Source organism: Ciconia boyciana, chromosome 11, assembly GCF_034638445.1.
Source record: "Ciconia boyciana chromosome 11, ASM3463844v1, whole genome shotgun sequence".
In the NCBI taxonomy this organism is placed as follows: domain Eukaryota; kingdom Metazoa; phylum Chordata; class Aves; order Ciconiiformes; family Ciconiidae; genus Ciconia; species Ciconia boyciana.
Window position 1 is genome coordinate 12,473,894 of NC_132944.1, and position 19,243 is coordinate 12,493,136.

General features: G+C 36.8%; 1 protein-coding gene across 1 annotated transcript in view; it reads left to right on the plus strand.

The window, feature by feature from the left end:
* CNTN3 (contactin 3) overlaps positions 1 to 19,243 on the plus strand; it is a gene marked incomplete at its 5' end in the record, with an annotated part of 84,353 nt that overhangs the window by 26,436 nt on the left and 38,674 nt on the right. Inside the window, 4 exons of the mRNA XM_072876418.1 lie at positions 3,017 to 3,112; positions 16,790 to 16,993; positions 17,363 to 17,465; positions 18,408 to 18,592. Coding sequence (XP_072732519.1) covers positions 3,017 to 3,112; positions 16,790 to 16,993; positions 17,363 to 17,465; positions 18,408 to 18,592 — 588 coding nt within the window. The remainder of the gene's footprint in view (positions 1 to 3,016; positions 3,113 to 16,789; positions 16,994 to 17,362; positions 17,466 to 18,407; positions 18,593 to 19,243) is intronic.

Sequence of the window (19,243 nt, forward strand, 5' to 3'; positions counted from 1 at the left end):
TGTATTAGCATGGGAAGGGAGAAGAAAATGCTGTTTCAGGAGTCAGAAAAGTCTCAGTTGCTAATTTTAAACTTTCTTCTACATGGCAACCTATAAACAGGCAATAAAAATATTTAATTTGCAAATTACACAGTTCTAGATTGGTTTTAAGTTGAATATTTTTTCTTGTGTAGTCAGGTTTTTGTAACATTCTTACGAAAATGTTTTCATCATTATGATTAGAGACTTTGCCTGGTAGAGTTAGGTAATAAAGTTGCTCGTTTCCTACTAGAATGATTGCATTTCAGATGAAAGGAGATAAAAGTGGGGCATAATAAATGCAAGTAAGAAGTAAAAAGACGTAGGCAAGAGAAACTAATTAACACACTTTATTTTGGTGACCAGTTTGAGAAAGTAGATAAAAAATGTTTAAAAAATCTGATAAGACAATCTGTAGATCAATAGATAAAATGCAGAAATATTTTGTATGTTTCTGCCCTTCTCTTTCAAACAAAACAATGAGAGATTGTCATCCTATGGGGTGCTGAGAAGCGACTCCTCTTCTGACTCATCGCTTCTCAAAACCGTCTTCTGTCCTGTTCTTATCTTCATTCTTTGTTTCCAGTTATATTTTATCTATTAAGACATTCCAGCAGGATAAGAACCCCTGATTTCAGAGGTACAAATTGATCTGTAAAAGTAAACAATCTTTTCCCTTATTTGCCCACCTGTTAGGGTATTTTATTTAGCCTGTCAGTTTTCTGAGAACTTAATGTTCCTTCCCAATGATTCCATGTAATAGCAAGTTTTGTTAGAAGATACAGCACTACTCCCTAGTGTTGTTGCTGTTAGGACACTGGCTTTATTAAAAACAAACAAACAAAATACCCCAAACAGACCAAAAAAACCCCCAAAGAAACAACCTCTCCTGCTACCCTACCAAACATGACTGCCTTTGACCTTTAATACTCTGAATATGCTACAGGACACCTGAAAATCAGACCAGAATCTTGTGTGTAAGCAGCGAGTACTTTCCAAGGTCAGAGGTTTGGATTCATTGTATAATGCTAATAGAGAACTCTCTTATTTTGCATGGTGAGTTTTAATTCTTTTCAAAGTGGTGCCAGACAATGTGTAAAGAGAATATACAAGTATATAAATGAATTAAGTGATGATATTTCTGCAGCTGTGTGATTAGCCTGGTACTTAAGCCACTCTAGAAGGTAGGATGGAGAGCTTCCTGCTAATTAGTGAAAAATTATTCTTTTATTGTGGTATGGCTCATATTCTTCATTTTCTGATGGATTCTGCATTGCTTCTTGTTTCCCAAAAATCTATCCCCCTGTGACAGCAGTCTTCATCTGCAATCAGTGATTAATAACTTCTGCAGTACAGAATTGCAACAGATCAAACTGCAGAGCTGGGTGCCTGCGGGGTGACGAGGCCGTGCCCCTCTGAGTGCCTCGGCGTGCCCTGCGGGTCACGTCCCTTCCACGCTGCCCCAGCCCCATCCCGGCCCGCTCGTGCGGGCTGTCGGGCAGCTCAGAGGCAACTGACTTTCTGAAGGACTGTGTTTGCAATAAACGAATGTACGTGCTTAGAAAGCAGTGATAAACCAGTTCATCTTAATTACAGAAATGATAGGGATTGCGTGAGATTTATGACTCACGGTGGTTGTGATGTAAGAGGGCAAAATTTGTCTAAATTAATTTTATGTGTAAAATAGATGTTTTTTTCTGTAAATTTTAAAATCCAAATTGCGTAGCTATAGTCATTCTAGTGTAGAATAGCGTGTCTCCTCTGAAGTACCAGCTGAAAGACCCAAACTTACTGTGCAAGTGAAAACATAGACCCTGACCTGTATCTGCATGGAAATTCAGTTGGAAAGCTGAAAATAGCCCTTTTAAGAAACCCTCCTATGAGCTTTATGTGCAGTAACAAAGAATAATAGAACAGTATCTTACTGCGGCAATAAATACATTTTTTTAAATGAAGCATTGAAATTCTAATCACTCTTGCTCCGTGTTCTGACTGTAACAGCTGTTGATTTTTTAATATTAAAAAATATTACATTTTGGGAAATAGCTACTGTCGGTCAACTCACTACTATTATGCTTGGTTATAAAGACAGCCTTATTTTAAAGACTGTGTGTGTTAGTATCCTTTACAAGGTTATAAACAAACTTTTTTTTTTTTAATTCTGTTTGGTTTTATTATGGAAAAATATATGGTTTATTCATGGAAAAATCTTTCTTAGTGTAGAACCACAATCTTAGTTTGTATTGAATGTTATATCTAGCTTAATTCAAGGATATAATGAGGCCTTACTTTCTTGGATCTTGAGTCACCAGTTACAGGGAAAGTTAATATAAGTTCATGATAAAATACTGCTGCTCTGCAATTTTGCATTTACGTATACTCGGTAGCATTTGTTTCCCCTCTTACACAGCTTAAAGTGATCACAGAAGACCTGAAGCCAGGCAGAGCAGAGCACTGGGTCAATACACCGAGGTGCAAAGTTCTTGCCTTTGCCAGAGTTTAGCAATGTTACAGGGGATTCTGCTGCAGGGAGATGGTCAAGCGGTTTCTTTTCTGTTTGAAAAGATATATATCCATTTTCTGAATAGCTCTGTTATTAAATGTTATTTTATGGTTGGTTAGAAGAGCTCAGTAGGATCTTGATGCTGTTTTCATCAGAGCCTTCATTTTGGAAGAAACAGTGGCTTAAGGACCTATTTTTAAGTTACGCTTATGACTCCTTTTTGGTATCAAAATTAGGGTAGCATAAGCCTAGTATAAGAACAAAATTAGCCATAGGATCTGTTTAATTATGTTCTTCTAAATTAGTTTGCTTCAGTCCTAATTCTGTCATCGTCCCTCGTGTTGAACAGCCGTTTCTTTTGCAACTGATCCACTGAAATCGCTGAACTTGGTTGCATACCAAGAGATGCGATATCGGGATTTGAGAACTCGAAACTCCTGTATATTTAGTCTTTTCTGTTTCCTAATATCCCCTTCACCTTTCTTTCAAAAACAGATCTTGAAAACTCCAGGATGAAAATGAGAAGCACGGTGTCAGTTCGAGAGGGGCAGGGAGTCGTGCTGCTCTGTGGACCACCCCCCCGGGCGGGAGGTAAGGGACCTTCCAGGCTTTGTGCTTCAACCAGAGCTGATTGACCGTAAGGTGGAATATCTCCCTGGAGAGGCAGAAGAGAGGTCCTTCAGAGAGAGCAAGAATGAAACCTGGTTTCTGAAGTAAATACAAAGAGAGAGAAAACAAAACCAAAAGAGGGGGAGGAAAGTACGAGGATTTACCTTTATCTTGAAATGCCTTTCTAGCTCCTAGTACTTTCTGTGCACTTAACATGTCTGATTTTTATGGTATTTCCAGTAATTAATTGAGTATCTTTTGGAGTTAAATTCTGCCCAATTTCACAATTGCCGAGCCTCGATGAATCTGATTTTCTCTATGACTAGACAATTGCAAAGAGTAGGTTGTTGTCTTTAATTATGCTAGTATCTCCCCCTTTTCTTGCAATCAAGACATTTGATAGCATAATGTAATGATGCTGGCATAATTTAAAACACTGCTGTCTCGAGAGGGGCAAGAAAACTAGATATATGGATTCTTGGTGGACCAAAAGTTGCAAGTATGTTTTATCATTCATTCTGCGTCTTCAGTCTTTGGCTAATTGCTATTGAGCCTCAAGTAATATTTGAAAGTAACTGGTTTTATTTGTTTTTAATTGATATGGAGTCTCATTATTGAAGGGCTGTGATGTTAAACATTAGATTTCATTGCAAAGACAAGGTAATATAAGCTAAACATTGAATACAATAATATAGGTGTTGTGGCCTCTTAAATTTGGCAGAGTCCAAGCAGACACAGCCATAAAGTGGCAACTTTACAACTGTCTGAGCTTGCAGAATTTTTCTCTCTCTAAACTGATACATACTCTTAAATCATCTTTATAGCCTTACAACAGCTTTGTCTTTTCAGCTGCTGAGAAAATAGGTCATTCTCCCAGCTATCTGTAAGAATTAGAATGATTAAATTTTCCTTCTATATGCAGTCCAAAGTCTGAATTACCCCGGCCATTCTTATACTCGCATCCTATGCATGGGTATACAGCCAGAGGTGGTCACCAAACTCACTATAACCCTGCGCTGAGTCTGCAATGTTTAAGTTTGAGGTGTTAAACAGGAGTTGATACAAAATGTGCTCATATTGCTAAGAACGGTGGCTCATCAACACGTGGAAGAGGTGAGAATTTCTTTCCCAGTCAGCAGATGGGTATGATTGACACCCCCCACACTAATTGTGTTATTCATGCAAAAAAGAGAGAGCTGAGGGCTCCCTGAATTATCAAATGGAATTGAGAATTGGTACCAGATTTATTTAAAATCCTTCCTTTTGTCTGAGAGTTGGAGGATTAACCATTAAAGTTTTCAGGAGACATGGAGCAAGGTGGAAGAAAACCTTCCTCTTCTTTCTTTACTAAAATAAACCTATAGCACAGTGACATCAAGCGTACAGTGCCTCTAGACCTGGCACAGTAGGGTGCAGGTCAGTAAGTCTTAGATAAAGTATCCATCCATTAAGCAGAAGTAGTTGCTAGGAATAGCAGGGATGGTTTAGGAACAGCTGACCTGGCCTGAGGGCTCTGAGGGCTGTTCAGCCCTTTCCAGACTGGTGATCTGATTTTTTTTTTTTTCTTTGATTCTGTATTTGTTGCACTGAGCTATCAAATAATTTCAGACAACACTAATGTTGTGGTTTAGCCCCAGTCGGCAATTAAGCCCCACCCAGCCGCTCGCTCACCCTCCCCCCCCGGTGGGATGGGGGAGAGAATCGGAAGAGCAAAAGTAAGAAAACTCGTGGGTTGAGATAGGAACAGTTTAATAATTGGAACACAGAAATAATAATAACTTGTAATGAGAAGGAAAACAACAAGAGAGCGAGAGAGGAATAAAACCCAGGGAAAACCAAGTGATACAACTGCTCACCACCCGCCAACCGATGCCCAGCCCGTCCCCGAGCAGCGATCGCTACCCCCGGCCAACTCCCCCAGTTTCTATACTGAGCATGACGCCATATGGTGTGGAGTAGCCCTTGGGCCAGTTTGGATCAGCTGTCCTGGCTGTGCCCCCTCCCAGCTTCTTGTGCACCTGCAGAGCAGGGGAAGCTGAAAAGCACTTGACCGGTGTAAATGTTACTGAGCAACAACTGAAACATCAGTGTGTTACCAATATTATTCTCATACTAAAATCCAAAACACAGCACTATACCAGCTACTGGGAAGAAAATTAACTATCCCAGCCAAAACCAGGACAACTAATTCCAAAAACCTTCTCAAATACCTTGTTTTCTCTTACCCTTTACCCCTGAGATATTTTTCTTTTGTGTTTTGCCATGTCATGCAATTTCTAAGTTCTTGCTAGCTTGACAGGGATTTGCACTTATTTCTTACATTCTTGGTAAGGAGCCTTCAAGAAGAGACTTGGTTAAATTGTGATTATTCCTCCATATACAGCATCCCAGTTCCAATAGCAACCAATGTCCATCCCAAAAGAAATGCCAGTTCGTAGTATGGAAAAAGGAAATTGCTTCCCTTCTACAATTTGGCATATTTTCTTCTTTGCTTATCTTAGCCACAGATATTTACATAAGTAATATGAATATCCCCTTTCAATGGAGAGCAAATTATTCATGTAGTTAACGGTACTTTTGTCCTTTTGAAGTTTGCAGTTCCAGTTCCATCAGGGTAGGGTCATCTACCATTTAAACCAACAATGAAACTCCATTTAACTTCATACACATCGGCTCCTATGCCGAGCTTGTATTTTAGCTTTGTTTCTGTGATGGCTGCTGGTGTACGGGAGGAGGAAGATGGTGCTCAATATTTCAAGTTGAGGGTGCACAGATCAGTTTTATATTTCTGTCATTAAACATGAGCTGTATCACAAACAACTCCAATTTTTTTTTTTTTTTTCTTTTTTTAAGAGTTAGTGCATTTTCCCTTTTTGGCATTCACTTTTTTAGCAGTCTTGTTTGAGATTTACTGAATGGGAGATTCAGTGAATGACTGGCTTTGTGTGTGAAGACTTTCCCCAAAAAATTTTACTAATTCAACTGGTTTTTATGTTAGATAATGTAAGTTGTATTATAATTGAGCAGTGATTTTTTGATAATTAAGATGGTCATCTGTCATTGTTCTGCATGACCATACTGCTGTATATAATTTTAATTCTGTTACAAGGAACCTGTTAAAATATCCTGGTTTTTCCACGAATCACTAAATCATCTCCCCCACATACTTGAAAGATAAAATGACATCTGAAATTGATTTATGTGGATCTCCTGCTATCTTTTTCAATTGTTACAATCATTAAGTTCTACTGAACTCTCTACAGCTATTTTGACTTTTTTACTGTGTTACTGTTATGTCTTTGATGGTTTTAAAGGACTGTCAATATAACAAACTTCTCAACATAAAAACTTAATATTGGACACACTTAACATGCAGCCAGTTAAAACATTCATGCGATGTTAATGTTTTCCTTTCTGCCAAGAATGGAAAAGGCTAGACATATGGAGATCTAAAAATTATTTTTCTCTACTATTCATTTTGTTCCAAATTCAGTATCTAAGGAGTGACAAAGCCCTGAGTAAAGCAAATCCACAAGTTCCTTTAGGGTTTCACCTACTGTTACTGCTGTGTGTGTATCTTGATTATCATGTAGCTTGTCTTAAGATACTGTTTCCATTTGCTAGATATTGTGATCTATATTTGTTTAGTACAGTCAATTTTACTAATCTGACATTGATTTTGGATTTCAGGAAATGTTACTAATTTATGAGGTATTTTCTGTTCTTCAGGAGGGGAGAAAGCAATGAGACGTAGTCCTTTTATGTAGTCTGTGGTAGTTTCAGGGCTGCTTTACACACAGAGAAAAGTTCATTTTTAATGGTAGAAGTAAAGATTTGCTCGATGGTTGTTATTCAGACTTTTCAAGGAATTCAGGCTTGCCTGGAAAAACTAGGCATTAGTTTTATGTTGGTGGATATACTCCCTGTTATCTTGTTACTATGCGGAATATGACCATAACCCACAAGAACTTAAGTAAATGGCAAGAGTGTTGTGGAGCTGACAAGCTGTTGCTTGGAAATTGCAAGGAAATTCTGCTTGTCTTATATTCATGATTAGCCTCGTGTGGTATGTGTTCCTATTTCATGCAATATGGCAAGGATATTTCTACATATATAAAGCAGCAAGAATACGTCCTCCTTACTATCATGCCCTTATAAACGTAGACTTAATCAATAAATGAGACCGTATTTGAAGGATAGGGATCAATCTAGCTTACAGCTTATTATTTTAAAGTTGTGACATGCTGGTTTAAAATGATATTAGATCATGGAAAAATAGATCCCATTTTTATTGCTCACTGCTTGGTATGACAAATATTTCAGTGAATAATGTCGTGTCTGTTGCAAATTAGTATTTAGACTTGCAAATTTTTGCTCATGTCTCTTGTATTGCCATTTGGAGACCTGCAGGTTCCAGCAAGGCTGTGCTTCATGAATAACATGGCATGGAAAGTATCTCAAATGCCAGAAATATTTTGATGCTTTGATTATTTCTTTTCCACAACTCTTGAATATCAACATGCTATTTTTCAGGAAACTGTAAATTGAGTTGATTTTACTTATTTGGCTTTGGAAACCTTTCATACCCTTAAAACAAAGCAAAACCAAACTGATAGAACTCCAGAATACGGTTTCTTTTCTACTGCCCATCAGGGTGTTTTCAGGAGGTGGAAAGGATCCTGGTTTTGCACCTCTACTGTTTGCTTTTGTTGCAGATTGTGGATGACACCCATCTGGGCATGAACAATAAATCATACTTGCAGTAGGCACATTACGAGGTTTTTGCACAAAAATGCATTCTAAGGAGAATAGTACGTTGAATATTGTAAAAGCAATGGCCTTTAAAATGGTTCCATAGTGTTTTCGAGCTGTTCTCAATCTGCCAAGGAGAAATGGTATTTTTATTTAAAAATATATTTTGCAATAGTCCTGCTGGTGTCATCGTCATCATCTGCACAAATTTCAGCTGACAGTTTGAAATCAAATGGTACCTGAGAGACACTTATATTTGTCCATATGAGGGACAATAATACATGTTCACAGCTGGATTTTACAATTAATTTTATCTGTCAGAGCATTATTTTCACCACCAGTAACAAACCAATGCTACAGAGACACTCTCTCTGTTCTGCACTTTATCAAACACAGTCTTTCTAAAGCACTTCTTCTTTTGATAAACTTGTGTTCCAGGCTGAAGTAAACCAGGCTAAAATTAGTATATCCTTATTTATGTATTTGTGCAACACCTGCAGCTACTTTACAGTACATGTTTTTAAGCTAGCGTAGAGGCATGTAACTAGCCTTGTAGCAAAAGATGCATGGTTCCCATTTGGGAAAGGGCAAACTGGACAAGCAAGGTATCACTCCAAATTCTTACAGAATTCTTTAACTCCATTTTTCATTATGCACATCAATGCCACTGAACATATGAATATATTAGTATTTCAGTTTTATTTCTTAGATATTTGGTCTTCTATCCCTTTTGTAAGTCTTAGTTTGAGAGATGTGTCTAGATCGTGAAGGATAGCTTCATAGCCAGGTAGTCAGTAGAGCATAAAGGTGGGAAACATCTATGATCAGTAATATTAGCGCTCATAAATTTTGCACTACATCTTGAATACCCATTGCAAAATGATTATGGGAATATTGCAGCTTTTTATAATTTTGTTTTTAAGGAAAGATTCTAGCCTTTAATCCTCCATTTTTTTTTTTTCAAAGTAGCATTCCCAAGTATACAAATCAGAAAACAAAACAATATTTTTAAATCTCAGTATTTTAAAGCTAGATTATACATTTCATAAGTGGGGGGAGGGAGCACGTCAGAAACTGTAGTCTGTGCAGCGAGGGGTACAATTTCACCTAAAGCCCAAGGAGGAGTTTTGCATAAGATTGGATCAGCTCCTGCTGGCTGCCGTACATTTGGTTTCCACTAAAGATTCACTAAGATTTTAGTACGTATAGTAGTAGCATTTATAATGTGGGCTGTCATGGGAGAGACAAAGAGTAGAGCAGACTTTGGTGGGACTAATACTGCATAAGTTGCATCAGCAAAATGTATGTGGGCACTCCAGAAGACCTCGAAAGACTATGGGATGTGCACTTTATTGCTGATACCTGCTCTCATTAGCCCTCTTTCCTGAACCTGAATAAACTGAAAGAGGCAACAATATGGGATAAGAGGGTTTTCATGGGAGACTGTTCATCTCAGTGGCGGGGTATTTGTTGGAAAAAGGGGCGATGGAAAGAAAGAGGGAGAGGTAGATTAAGAAGAACCAAATTGCAAGAAAAAAGTTCAGGTTGAGCCTTTTCACTTAGCTAGTCCCAGGTATCTCAGGTATGCCCTGAGAAAAAGAGGAGAAAACTGGAGAAAATAACTGGGTTTGGCCCTCTACCAAGGTTATTTTTATCCCTAAATTGTTACTGTGGGGTTTTTCTCCTCCAGATCTTTATTATCTTCTCTACTAAAATATTTGAGTTTTTCTTTAGAAACAGGGTAATTGATTAGGAAGAGGCAGGAGGGAGATGGCTGCAGTCCCAGCACACAGTCATAGCTGATCATTACACTGTTAACAGGAGTCCTGAAAGTAATTTTTGTTTTTCACAGGGGTTTACCGAGTACCATCTCCTAAATGAGTGCAAGACTACCAAATGAAATTTGTCACTAATTAATACTTCTACCTGTAAGCATTAGTACATTCCTTTTGAAAATTTACACTTGGGTATTTCCATTAGTTTCCTTTACTTTATCTCACTAATACTTAACATTCAGAAGAAATCAGATGTGTTTTAGTTGAGCAATAAGCTAAACTGTCATCTTTTTATCCTCAAAATTATTATAGGCAGGAAGCAATTTAAAATACTTTCAACTATTGAAAAAGCACAACAGAGTTGTTAGAAATGCTCTGAGCAATTAAATGTAAAGTTCTAGGGAGGTGATTAAAAGAACAATTTGTCATTTGAAATGGATGTGGCTAATGGGTATGTATTTAAATATTGCTTCCTAAAGCAGTTTCTTACTTTTCTGCATACTTCCAGAGTACGAACAATTTGATCGGAGCCAGCACAGTTTGAATGACACAGCTAGTCTGAAACAATTAGTTCAGAAATGTGATAAAGAGAAACTAATCCATCATCCTGCACAGCTACAGGGGAAACGAAATTGGGTTTTTATTCAGCACTGGAACCCAAATGTAGAAAAGCATTTTGTTAGACTTTTCCATTAGCATCTGGATTTCCTTTGGAGCACCAAGGAACATTTAACCTGCCAGTTAAGGAGCACTTTTATATTACAAGGTCACATTTGGTTTGAAACTTAACACTAGCTAATGGTCAAACCCCATGTGTGACAGGAGAGAGGGAGGGGAAAAAAGAAAGACAGTAGGCAAGGCCATATTCCCGAGCTGCTTTTCCAGTGGATGTGCTGCTGGGAAATGTACTTAACGAGTTCTTCTGTGGTATTAATAAAGAAATAATGCTGCCAGTCTTGAACATCTGTGTTACCCAAGGATGAGCTTCGAAATGTTTACATTTTAATTACAATGGTGTGCTTTGCTTTTGACGCTGCTTTGAAAGACTTAGAAAAACTCTACAAATTGTTGAGTATAGAGAAAAACAGACCTTCAGTGGACTATTTTACATCACCGGCGCTTTGCCACCTGTGGCAGCCATGCAAAGGTAACAGACTAGTGTCTGCAATTACTGCTTGGCCCGTCGGGGAGTGCGGTAGAGGAAAATACAATTCATGCTGCAACTATGTTTAAAGAATTGCATCTTCTTTTACATCACACTAGCTCATTTCAAAATCAGAAAACAAGTGGCCTCTTACCATATTCCATTTAAAAATGAAAATTAGGTGTTAGCCTGAAGTAGGAACCTTGCAATTTCAGCTAAAACATTTCAATATTCTCATTAAATGTGTAGATTGAAACTGCAAGATATTACATAGGTCTCTCTCACTGCTCTCATTGTTTTGGGTTATTCCATACACAGAAGTCGCATGCGTAATTAACTGCACAGCATGCTGAAAATTGATCTTTTATATTTTATCTACAAAATAATTCACCTTTTATCCCAAAACGATTAATGGTATACATTAGTTTCAAATCAGAGTGTTTCCGTTATACTCTGGAATAAAATTAGTTTCTCGGGTTATGTTCTCCACTTTTTGTAGCTGGACTCGGGTTCCCATCATGCAATTTACATTTTGGATAAACAAAACTATCTTCAGCCAAAAGAAGAGAGTTATTCTAAAGTGTTCAGGGGGAATTTTAGAAGCATTTATAAATTTCCAAACGTTTTTCCCCAAGTTGGGGAAATATAACAACTGTTTTAACCAGATACTCATTGTCTCACCTTACTCCTGGTGGCCACAGTTCAAGCCCTATTATAGAGGTTTGTTTTGTAATTGTCATTATTTTTATATAGAAAACATTAACAAAAAGAAAACTACCAACCTACAGTTTATAGATAGACTGTACTCTGAAGTGTGACTGCAGCTTTTGTAAACACCTAAAGACTTTTGCATTATTAGTGATATAACTACTTGCATGCAAACAATTCAGGATCCCCCTCGGAAATACAGTCTGGGTTTTGTTCTTCCCAGCTGAACATACTTAGGACAGTTTTTCACTTTCTGGGCATTTAATGTGCTCAAGAATATACCCTAAAACCCTGACATGATGTACAATTTATTTCCAATAAAATTCTAAAGAGTTTTTTTGTTGTCAAAATGATATAATTTTTGGCAGCGACACCTAAAGACATTATAATATCCAGTTTATGTATATGTTAGGGGATCCCATATTGGTGTACATAAACAACTTGTCTTACGCCTACAGTGCCTAAGATTTTTATTTGTAAAACAACCTTTAATGTTTGCAAAAAAAAAAAAAGATAAATTTGTGATTTATTTTATGGAGGAGATAAAGTATCACACTTTTTTTTTTTTTTTTTGGCTAAAGTCCAGGCACCAAGAAATAGCCTTGCAGCTGGTTGTGCTGGCTTGCTGAAGGAAAGACGGACTACTCAAGGCGGTGAACTAGGTGGAATAAAGTAGCTAGGGTTTGCCCAAGTAAGAAAAGTAAAGTAGTTAATGAGAAGTTTGAAGGTAGTGTATGTAAGGTAGAATGCATTATACCCCCCAGGGGCACTCGCATCCACAAGTGCAGTGACCTAGACCCATAGCAGCGTAATCCTCTAAGGTTTAAGCTGCAGTGAACTAAGGATGGTTTACGTCTAGGTTAAGAGCATCCTCTGGGAGTTTAAAGCACTCTACCTCATGCAGATTAATTTCCTACTTTTAAATAATTTGTTTGCGCTTTCCCAGGGGTTCCCATGCTGACAGCTGTACAGAGCTGTCCTCAGCAGTGTTGATGAATTGACATTTCTGTATGTGTCTGCCCCACAAAACTACGCATTTGCTTCAGGTCTGTGCCATGAGAACTTACTCCTTCCTGAGTGATGCTTTTTCTCCTTTTTCTGTCATTTCTTCACAGTTTGAGCTGAAACTGGGCCAAATGAGGAACTAAGTGGTTTCTTCCTTAATTATGGAATCTGTCATTATCCTCTCAAAATCAGTGTTACTTTTCCATTACTTTTACTCTTCACTCTAAGGTAGATAATTCAAAATAGCTGGTTGTTACAAATTTCCATGTCTTTAATTGCAGTTTCTGTCATTGCTAAATTTTGTCTGATTACTTTCTTGCAAACAGGTATTTTAAAAGCCATATACCATCCTGTGGGTTAGACAGAGTGCCAGTTGAAGACAGAAAATACCAGGATATTTCAGCTTCCCGTTGTATCTATATTACAAAATATTGTAAAATCTGATTGGGGAACTGTATGAAATAATATATATTTGGGTATCAGTGATTTACATGAAACTTCTTGTCTTTAAAAAATAAAACATAAAACGTCTAAATATTGTTCAGTCAGCTTGATGCACTCAAAATCAAGTATTTTGATTTCTTTTCAGGTTTATTTATGGAAACATCCATGTCACTAATTGAAATCCAGTCAGTTTTGAACATAAATTTAAATCTGTTTCAGGACAATATTGTTCAGATCATTTACTTTTAGCTATTTTGAAAATCTCATTTAGGCGTGAATTATGGGGTTAGCGGATACCTATTAAGCAGGCGTGTAGGAGTGATGGTCCAGAACAAAAGAGATGTAAGAGATGACTTTCAGAATTTGTGCATTTAGTGGATAAAATAAACTTTATGAATGGTCCTTCTCCTTTCGGTCATAGGTCTATATGCCTCCCCCCCCCCCACTTCTGCTTTGCCAACTTCCTGAATTCATTTATACTTTTGGATTTCCACAGCTACTGTTGTCTCTTAAATTCTGTTTACAAGAAATAAAATTGCCCTGGTTCCATTCAGTGGTCTCCCACTGATGCGTTGCAGCCTGTCTTAGAGGAAATGTGTAATATAATTAAAAGCAACCTTTTCAAAAGCATGTACATCAGCTGAAGGCCTAATGTTAAACCCAGTTAAAAACTATTAAATGTGTGGGGCTTACCCCGTTATGTTCCTTTAGCAACATTAATTTTTTTCTTGCATAGGAAGTGAAGATATGTTTGTTTGGGGTTTTTTTTAAGGCTTATAGATGGTAGGAAATGACCATGGTAGATCTCAAAGGCCATGCCCATTTAATTGTTGAATTTTGTAAAAATTTAAGTTTAAAAATGACAGGCAATTTAATAAGCAATTTTTAATTGAACACTTAGGTGCACAAAGCACCTAGAACAGTACAAGCATGCTGAGTGTGTTGCGGCTTGTAGACTGCACAGTAAATAATAATCAAATAATGCAAAATAAAGAGAAGAAGCCAACAAAGATGTAGTAAATAAAAATTGAGTAATAACTGTAATTTCCAATACCTTATCCATATATGGTTGCCAAATAAGGAGAAAATGCATTGGAAAGCAAAGGCTTAGATCTCCGAGGAAGCCCAGGAGAGACATATTACTTCCATTTATAACAGAAAAACAACTGAAAACTTGTAATTGACAGAAAGGGAGTGAGTTTATGTCCCTTGAGATGCCCTAGGATCAGCAACAGGCAAATGGTGTAAACATAATAAATCACAGAACAAGTTGTTTAATGTGATTTTTTTTTTTTTTTTGAAAATAAGAATAAAATTTTGTAAAGTACAATAAATACCAAATGAGATATTGGCTCTGGGGCACTGGTAAAGAAACACCCTGCTCATTTTTTAAGAGAGTCAATGAAAATATATGTTGAATGGGAAATTAGGTTTCCAGGCGTGCTTATTCATAGGCTGTTGAAGGATCCAATTAAACTGGAATACACTTTGCGTGGCTTTCATAATCATAATGACTGATTTCAGTGAGTTTACTCTTGACTTAACGCAATATAATAGGAACGAAATCAAGCTGCTTATTTTCCTGCTGCGTATCCAGATCTGTCCGTCCCCTTTGAATGTTTTGAATAATGTCTTTTTTCTTTTTATTTTCTTTTTTAAAATAATAATAAAATAATATTTTGAGCTAAATAGAACACGTAGCTCAATAAATACCAGAACCAATAAAGCCTGGCTTCCCACACTTTTGTGTCTTGTGGATGTCTGAGTGTTGATGTAGAGCTGAAAATGTAAATTTAATTTTTTTCTTACAGTTCCTGAATTGATACCTAATTTGGTCTACAGCCTCTCCCTCAGCCTTGTGATCACTCTCTTCATCCAGCTGCTCTGTAGGAATGGAATTTTGCTTTATTTTCTGGTCTTTCCCATTTAGCAAGACCATACAATCTTTGCTCTCAAAGAGGTCCTAGTCCCCTTCAAACTCTTCAGGTGTACTCTTTCTTTTTTTACTTTTTTAAAAAAATTATTTTTTATTTTTTCTATTTGAAGTGGCTGATAGATATTGAATAGTGCCAGACCACAGCTGGAATGGTGCACAGATGCCACCTCACTGCTGCACAGTGCTTACTCAACAAGCCCTCTCAACTCAACAGCAAACCATTGACACCTGCATCTTGGTATTTGTGTTGTAAGCTGGGAGAATACCTGTACAGAGTATTTTTTTGTTGACTGTATGAATATTCTTTGGGTTGTGTATGAGTCTCTTGTGGCAGACCTCAAAAGTCTTACTGAAATCAAGCTAGATCATAGGGTTTTACTTCCCACTGCACTAACAACCTGATCTGTTCTTGGCAAATCCTTGTTGGCCTTCCTTATCATAAATTAATTACACCTCTCGGGTTATGTAGGAAAGAAGTTTTAGTGAAAGCTATTGTTTCACCTGAGAAGACACACTGCAAGTCCAGAAGAGTAGATGGCTGTTTTAAACAATAAATATTTCCAAATATGACAAAAGTTTAATTCTTGAGAAAAGTCCTGAGACTGTTAATTGTTCAGACACACTGCTTCTGCAAAATTATGTTAATGGAAGGAGTTTAAATATTGATAGAAGAAAATTAAATGCAATTATGATAAGCCATTTCATTTGATGCCCTTTTTGCATTAGCCAGTCCATAAATATTTTAATAATTACATTTATTGAATGTTCTTTCATCTGCAGCATCTTACCTTGTGTTAAATTGTCCTGTTGCCTTAGCGCTTTCCTGGCTGCATATTCATACTCAACTGTGAGGGTTATGAAAATGCCTACTCTCCATTTCATGACTGCATCCAAATTTATGCACTTTCAAATTAAACCTGTGCAAAAAGGGATGATCTCCATTTTGTAGGGGCAGTGTGAATGCTACAAGATATTTTAATATGAAGGCAGGTCAATCAAGCTATAATTGTCTCTAATTAGCACTTGCAGAAGCTGTAATCTTTTTATAAACTTTCCGCTGAGTGGCACTTGGGTGAAAAATTATTTCTGGCCTGGAAAACCATTAAAAATTAATTTCCTTTGATTCTGCAGGATATGAATGAGACAAGCACGTGGCCTCGCACAGGAAGGCGCTTTTGCCAATTAAAGTTGGACACACAGAGCTCAGAGTGGTGTTCAGAAAAAAACAAATTCTAATGCAGTTTTTGCCAAATCTCTTAGTTTATCTTTTGAAGTGTGGTTTTCCTTTCAAATGACCATAATGAATGGTAGTGCGGGCTACTTTACCATATCATAGAGATTTTTTAAAACGAAATTTTTATGGAATTTTGTATGAAAAAAATAGTTTTGCTGTGTGGCGAGTCCTACTGTGAATTTTTGCTTCTTTTGACATTCCTTTCACTTGCCTACTCCTCTGTTGTTTCTATCTGCTAAGTATCTAGCTGAGTTGGTAGCTACTGAATGAATAATGTTTCCATTTTAGCAAAGTTTGGTCTCATTTTTGTTGTCTGCTCCTATTTCTGTGCATATTAAGTCTTAAAAAAAAAGAGCAGATAAAAAAAATTATCCTTGTGTAAAACACTTTGAATTCCTTTTACCTTTTTCTTCTGCTGGAGGAGATATGGCTTTGGTGAAAAAAAATGGTTTGTTTTGCCTTTTTTTTGTTTTGCTCGTTTCTGGTACTCTTTAAAATTTATTTTTCTCAGTCATTGGCTCTCTGGTCCTGTTTGTTACATAATACAGTATTGTATATAATACAATATTGTAAAATACAGTAATAAGATAAACTGATCTTTGAAGAAAAAAATGTGAAAAACCTTACCAAACATTTTTACTTCTCTTTTATTACCAACTAGAATTGTCATTTGCTTGGATCTTCAATGAATATCCCTCATTTGTACAAGAAGACAGTCGGCGATTTGTATCTCAAGAGACCGGTCACCTCTACATAGCCAAAGTTGAGCCGTCAGATGTAGGGAATTACACCTGCGTTGTAACCAGCACTGTGACCAACAGCCAAGTTCTTGGGTCGCCAACTCCTCTAGTGCTGCGCACGGATGGTACGGCTTCCCTTCTACACTGTGAATAAATAACACATCTAGTCATCAGCAAACATCTTTGCCTCTTACAGTGTAACCTTTCATGCGTTTTCAGGATATTGGTTGCTTTTTAAGAAGATAAGCTATTTTGTGTTGCATGCTCCTCTTCCTGTTCTAAGTCTGACAGTGATTTCACTGGCAGGTCCCTGTGCTTCTCTTTATAAATGGAGTGCAAGAGAAATAAACTTGATTTTGAATTTAATGTGATGTAATGCTACAGAGAGAAAAAAGGCTTTAAAAATTATAAACTTGATTTTGAATTTAATGTGATGTAATGCTACAGAGAGAAAAAAGGCTTTAAAAATTACCTTTTTCCATTGTCTCATATAGGTGTGATGGGAGAATATGAACCCAAAATAGAAGTTCAGTTTCCTGAGACACTTCCTGCAGCTAAAGGCTCAACTGTGAAGCTAGAATGCTTTGCACTAGGAAAGTAAGTTTTCGACTTCACCCATACTGAAAGTTGAAGCAGATTAGGGTTCATCTGCACAAGAGATGTGGAGTTCTGGCAGTCGTTTTGGCAGTGTTTTCTAAAGACCCTATTTTGATCATCACAATTATTGCCTTGGAATAAGAGGGCAAAGAGTCTTGGAGTAATTTTTTATTTTGTTTAGAATTAAAATGTATACGTTGGCAACACAGGAATTTACATTTCATTTCAAATTATCTTGAATAAGATAGTGCAGTTTTGCACATATCCTTTGACCTAGCTCTGCTTTCTCTGCGTAGAAGAAAATGTTGTTGAAGTCTGCGAGAATTTTGTCTGAATTTTACTGTTAAATGTACTTGATGCTTTCATAATATTGTTCTTCCTTTATAGCTGAAATAAAGATTAAAATGCATTCCTCTTCTGAATGGTATTTCACAAACAATTGATATCTTTTTTCTTTCACAAATGATCTGAGAATGCATTTATGTTTCTGTAAATGTATTTACTTACCACTTTGAGGTTTATTTGCAGACAGCTTTGTCAGGTGTTCATAATTTTAAATGCCAGATTGATAACGTAATCACATGCTATTGCTTTGGTTCCCCAGCTAGGTGAGTGAAAGTTTTAAAACTGGAGAATGAATGGCTGTTGTAGGATGGGAATTTCAAAAGACTTGCCTTGATTCTCCTTCTGTGGAAGTCACTGGTAGATCTCGCCTGTCTTCAGGGGACTCCAGTGCTGATTTACAAGAAATTTTATAATCATTGGACATTGACACATCAATTGCCATAGTGTCTGACCATCTGTCATATACAGCATAAATACCACTTTTCACACAAGCTTTTAGTCACTTCTGAGTTTTATTGTATATTAGTTTAAGTTTCTAATTTTGACAATCAAGTACTTTAACCAAAGCTGTTTAAAATCCCACTATTTTCTTTTTAGCCCTGTGCCTCAGATTAACTGGAGAAGAACTGATGGTCTGCCATTTCCAAGTAAAATAAAGCTGAGGAAATCCAATGGCATGATTGAAATACCTAATTTCCAGCAGGAGGATGCAGGACTATATGAATGTATTACTGAAAACTCAAGAGGAAAAAACATTGCAAGAGGACGTCTCACTTACTATGGTAGGAAACTATTTTTCCTTCTCTCCCACCTTTCTTTCCATGTGAAATACAAACCACTCTAGGGTACTTCTGGGTTTATAACTTCTGCATTACTATCAAGCATTTGTGCTTAAAAATCTGTGGCAGAGAATGAGAACTTCTGCACCAGGTTTTTGCATAACACTTGTAATAAATGTCCAGCCTCAAAAGGGTTGCTAAGAATGGTGTAGAAAGTGCTTGTGCTTATTTTTCTATGATGGAAAGACTTTTTTTTAAACACTTCTTATTGGTCCATTGGTGAAACTTTAGATTTTCAGTCAATTAGATTTATTTGGGGGATCATTTAGGCCTCACATTTACAGGAAATACAAATTTTATCTTGCTTTAGGAAAAGATTACTGATGGATATTGACAATTCTTTACTTTCAAAACAGCCAATTTTATTTTAAAATTAGTAAATAAATGAGAGAATATAATCCAGCATAGGAAATGAAATAATATGAAATTTAATAGCTGGAAACAGACAGAGTCTCCTGTGCATTTAAGGCTATAGACTGAAATTAATATTGGCAAAGCACATTGGTGGTGTTTTAAAGCTAGAGTGATTTGCAACAAAGTGGTAATTGACAATTTTTGTTAAAGCCAAATCTCAGCAAATATAATTTTCTTTAG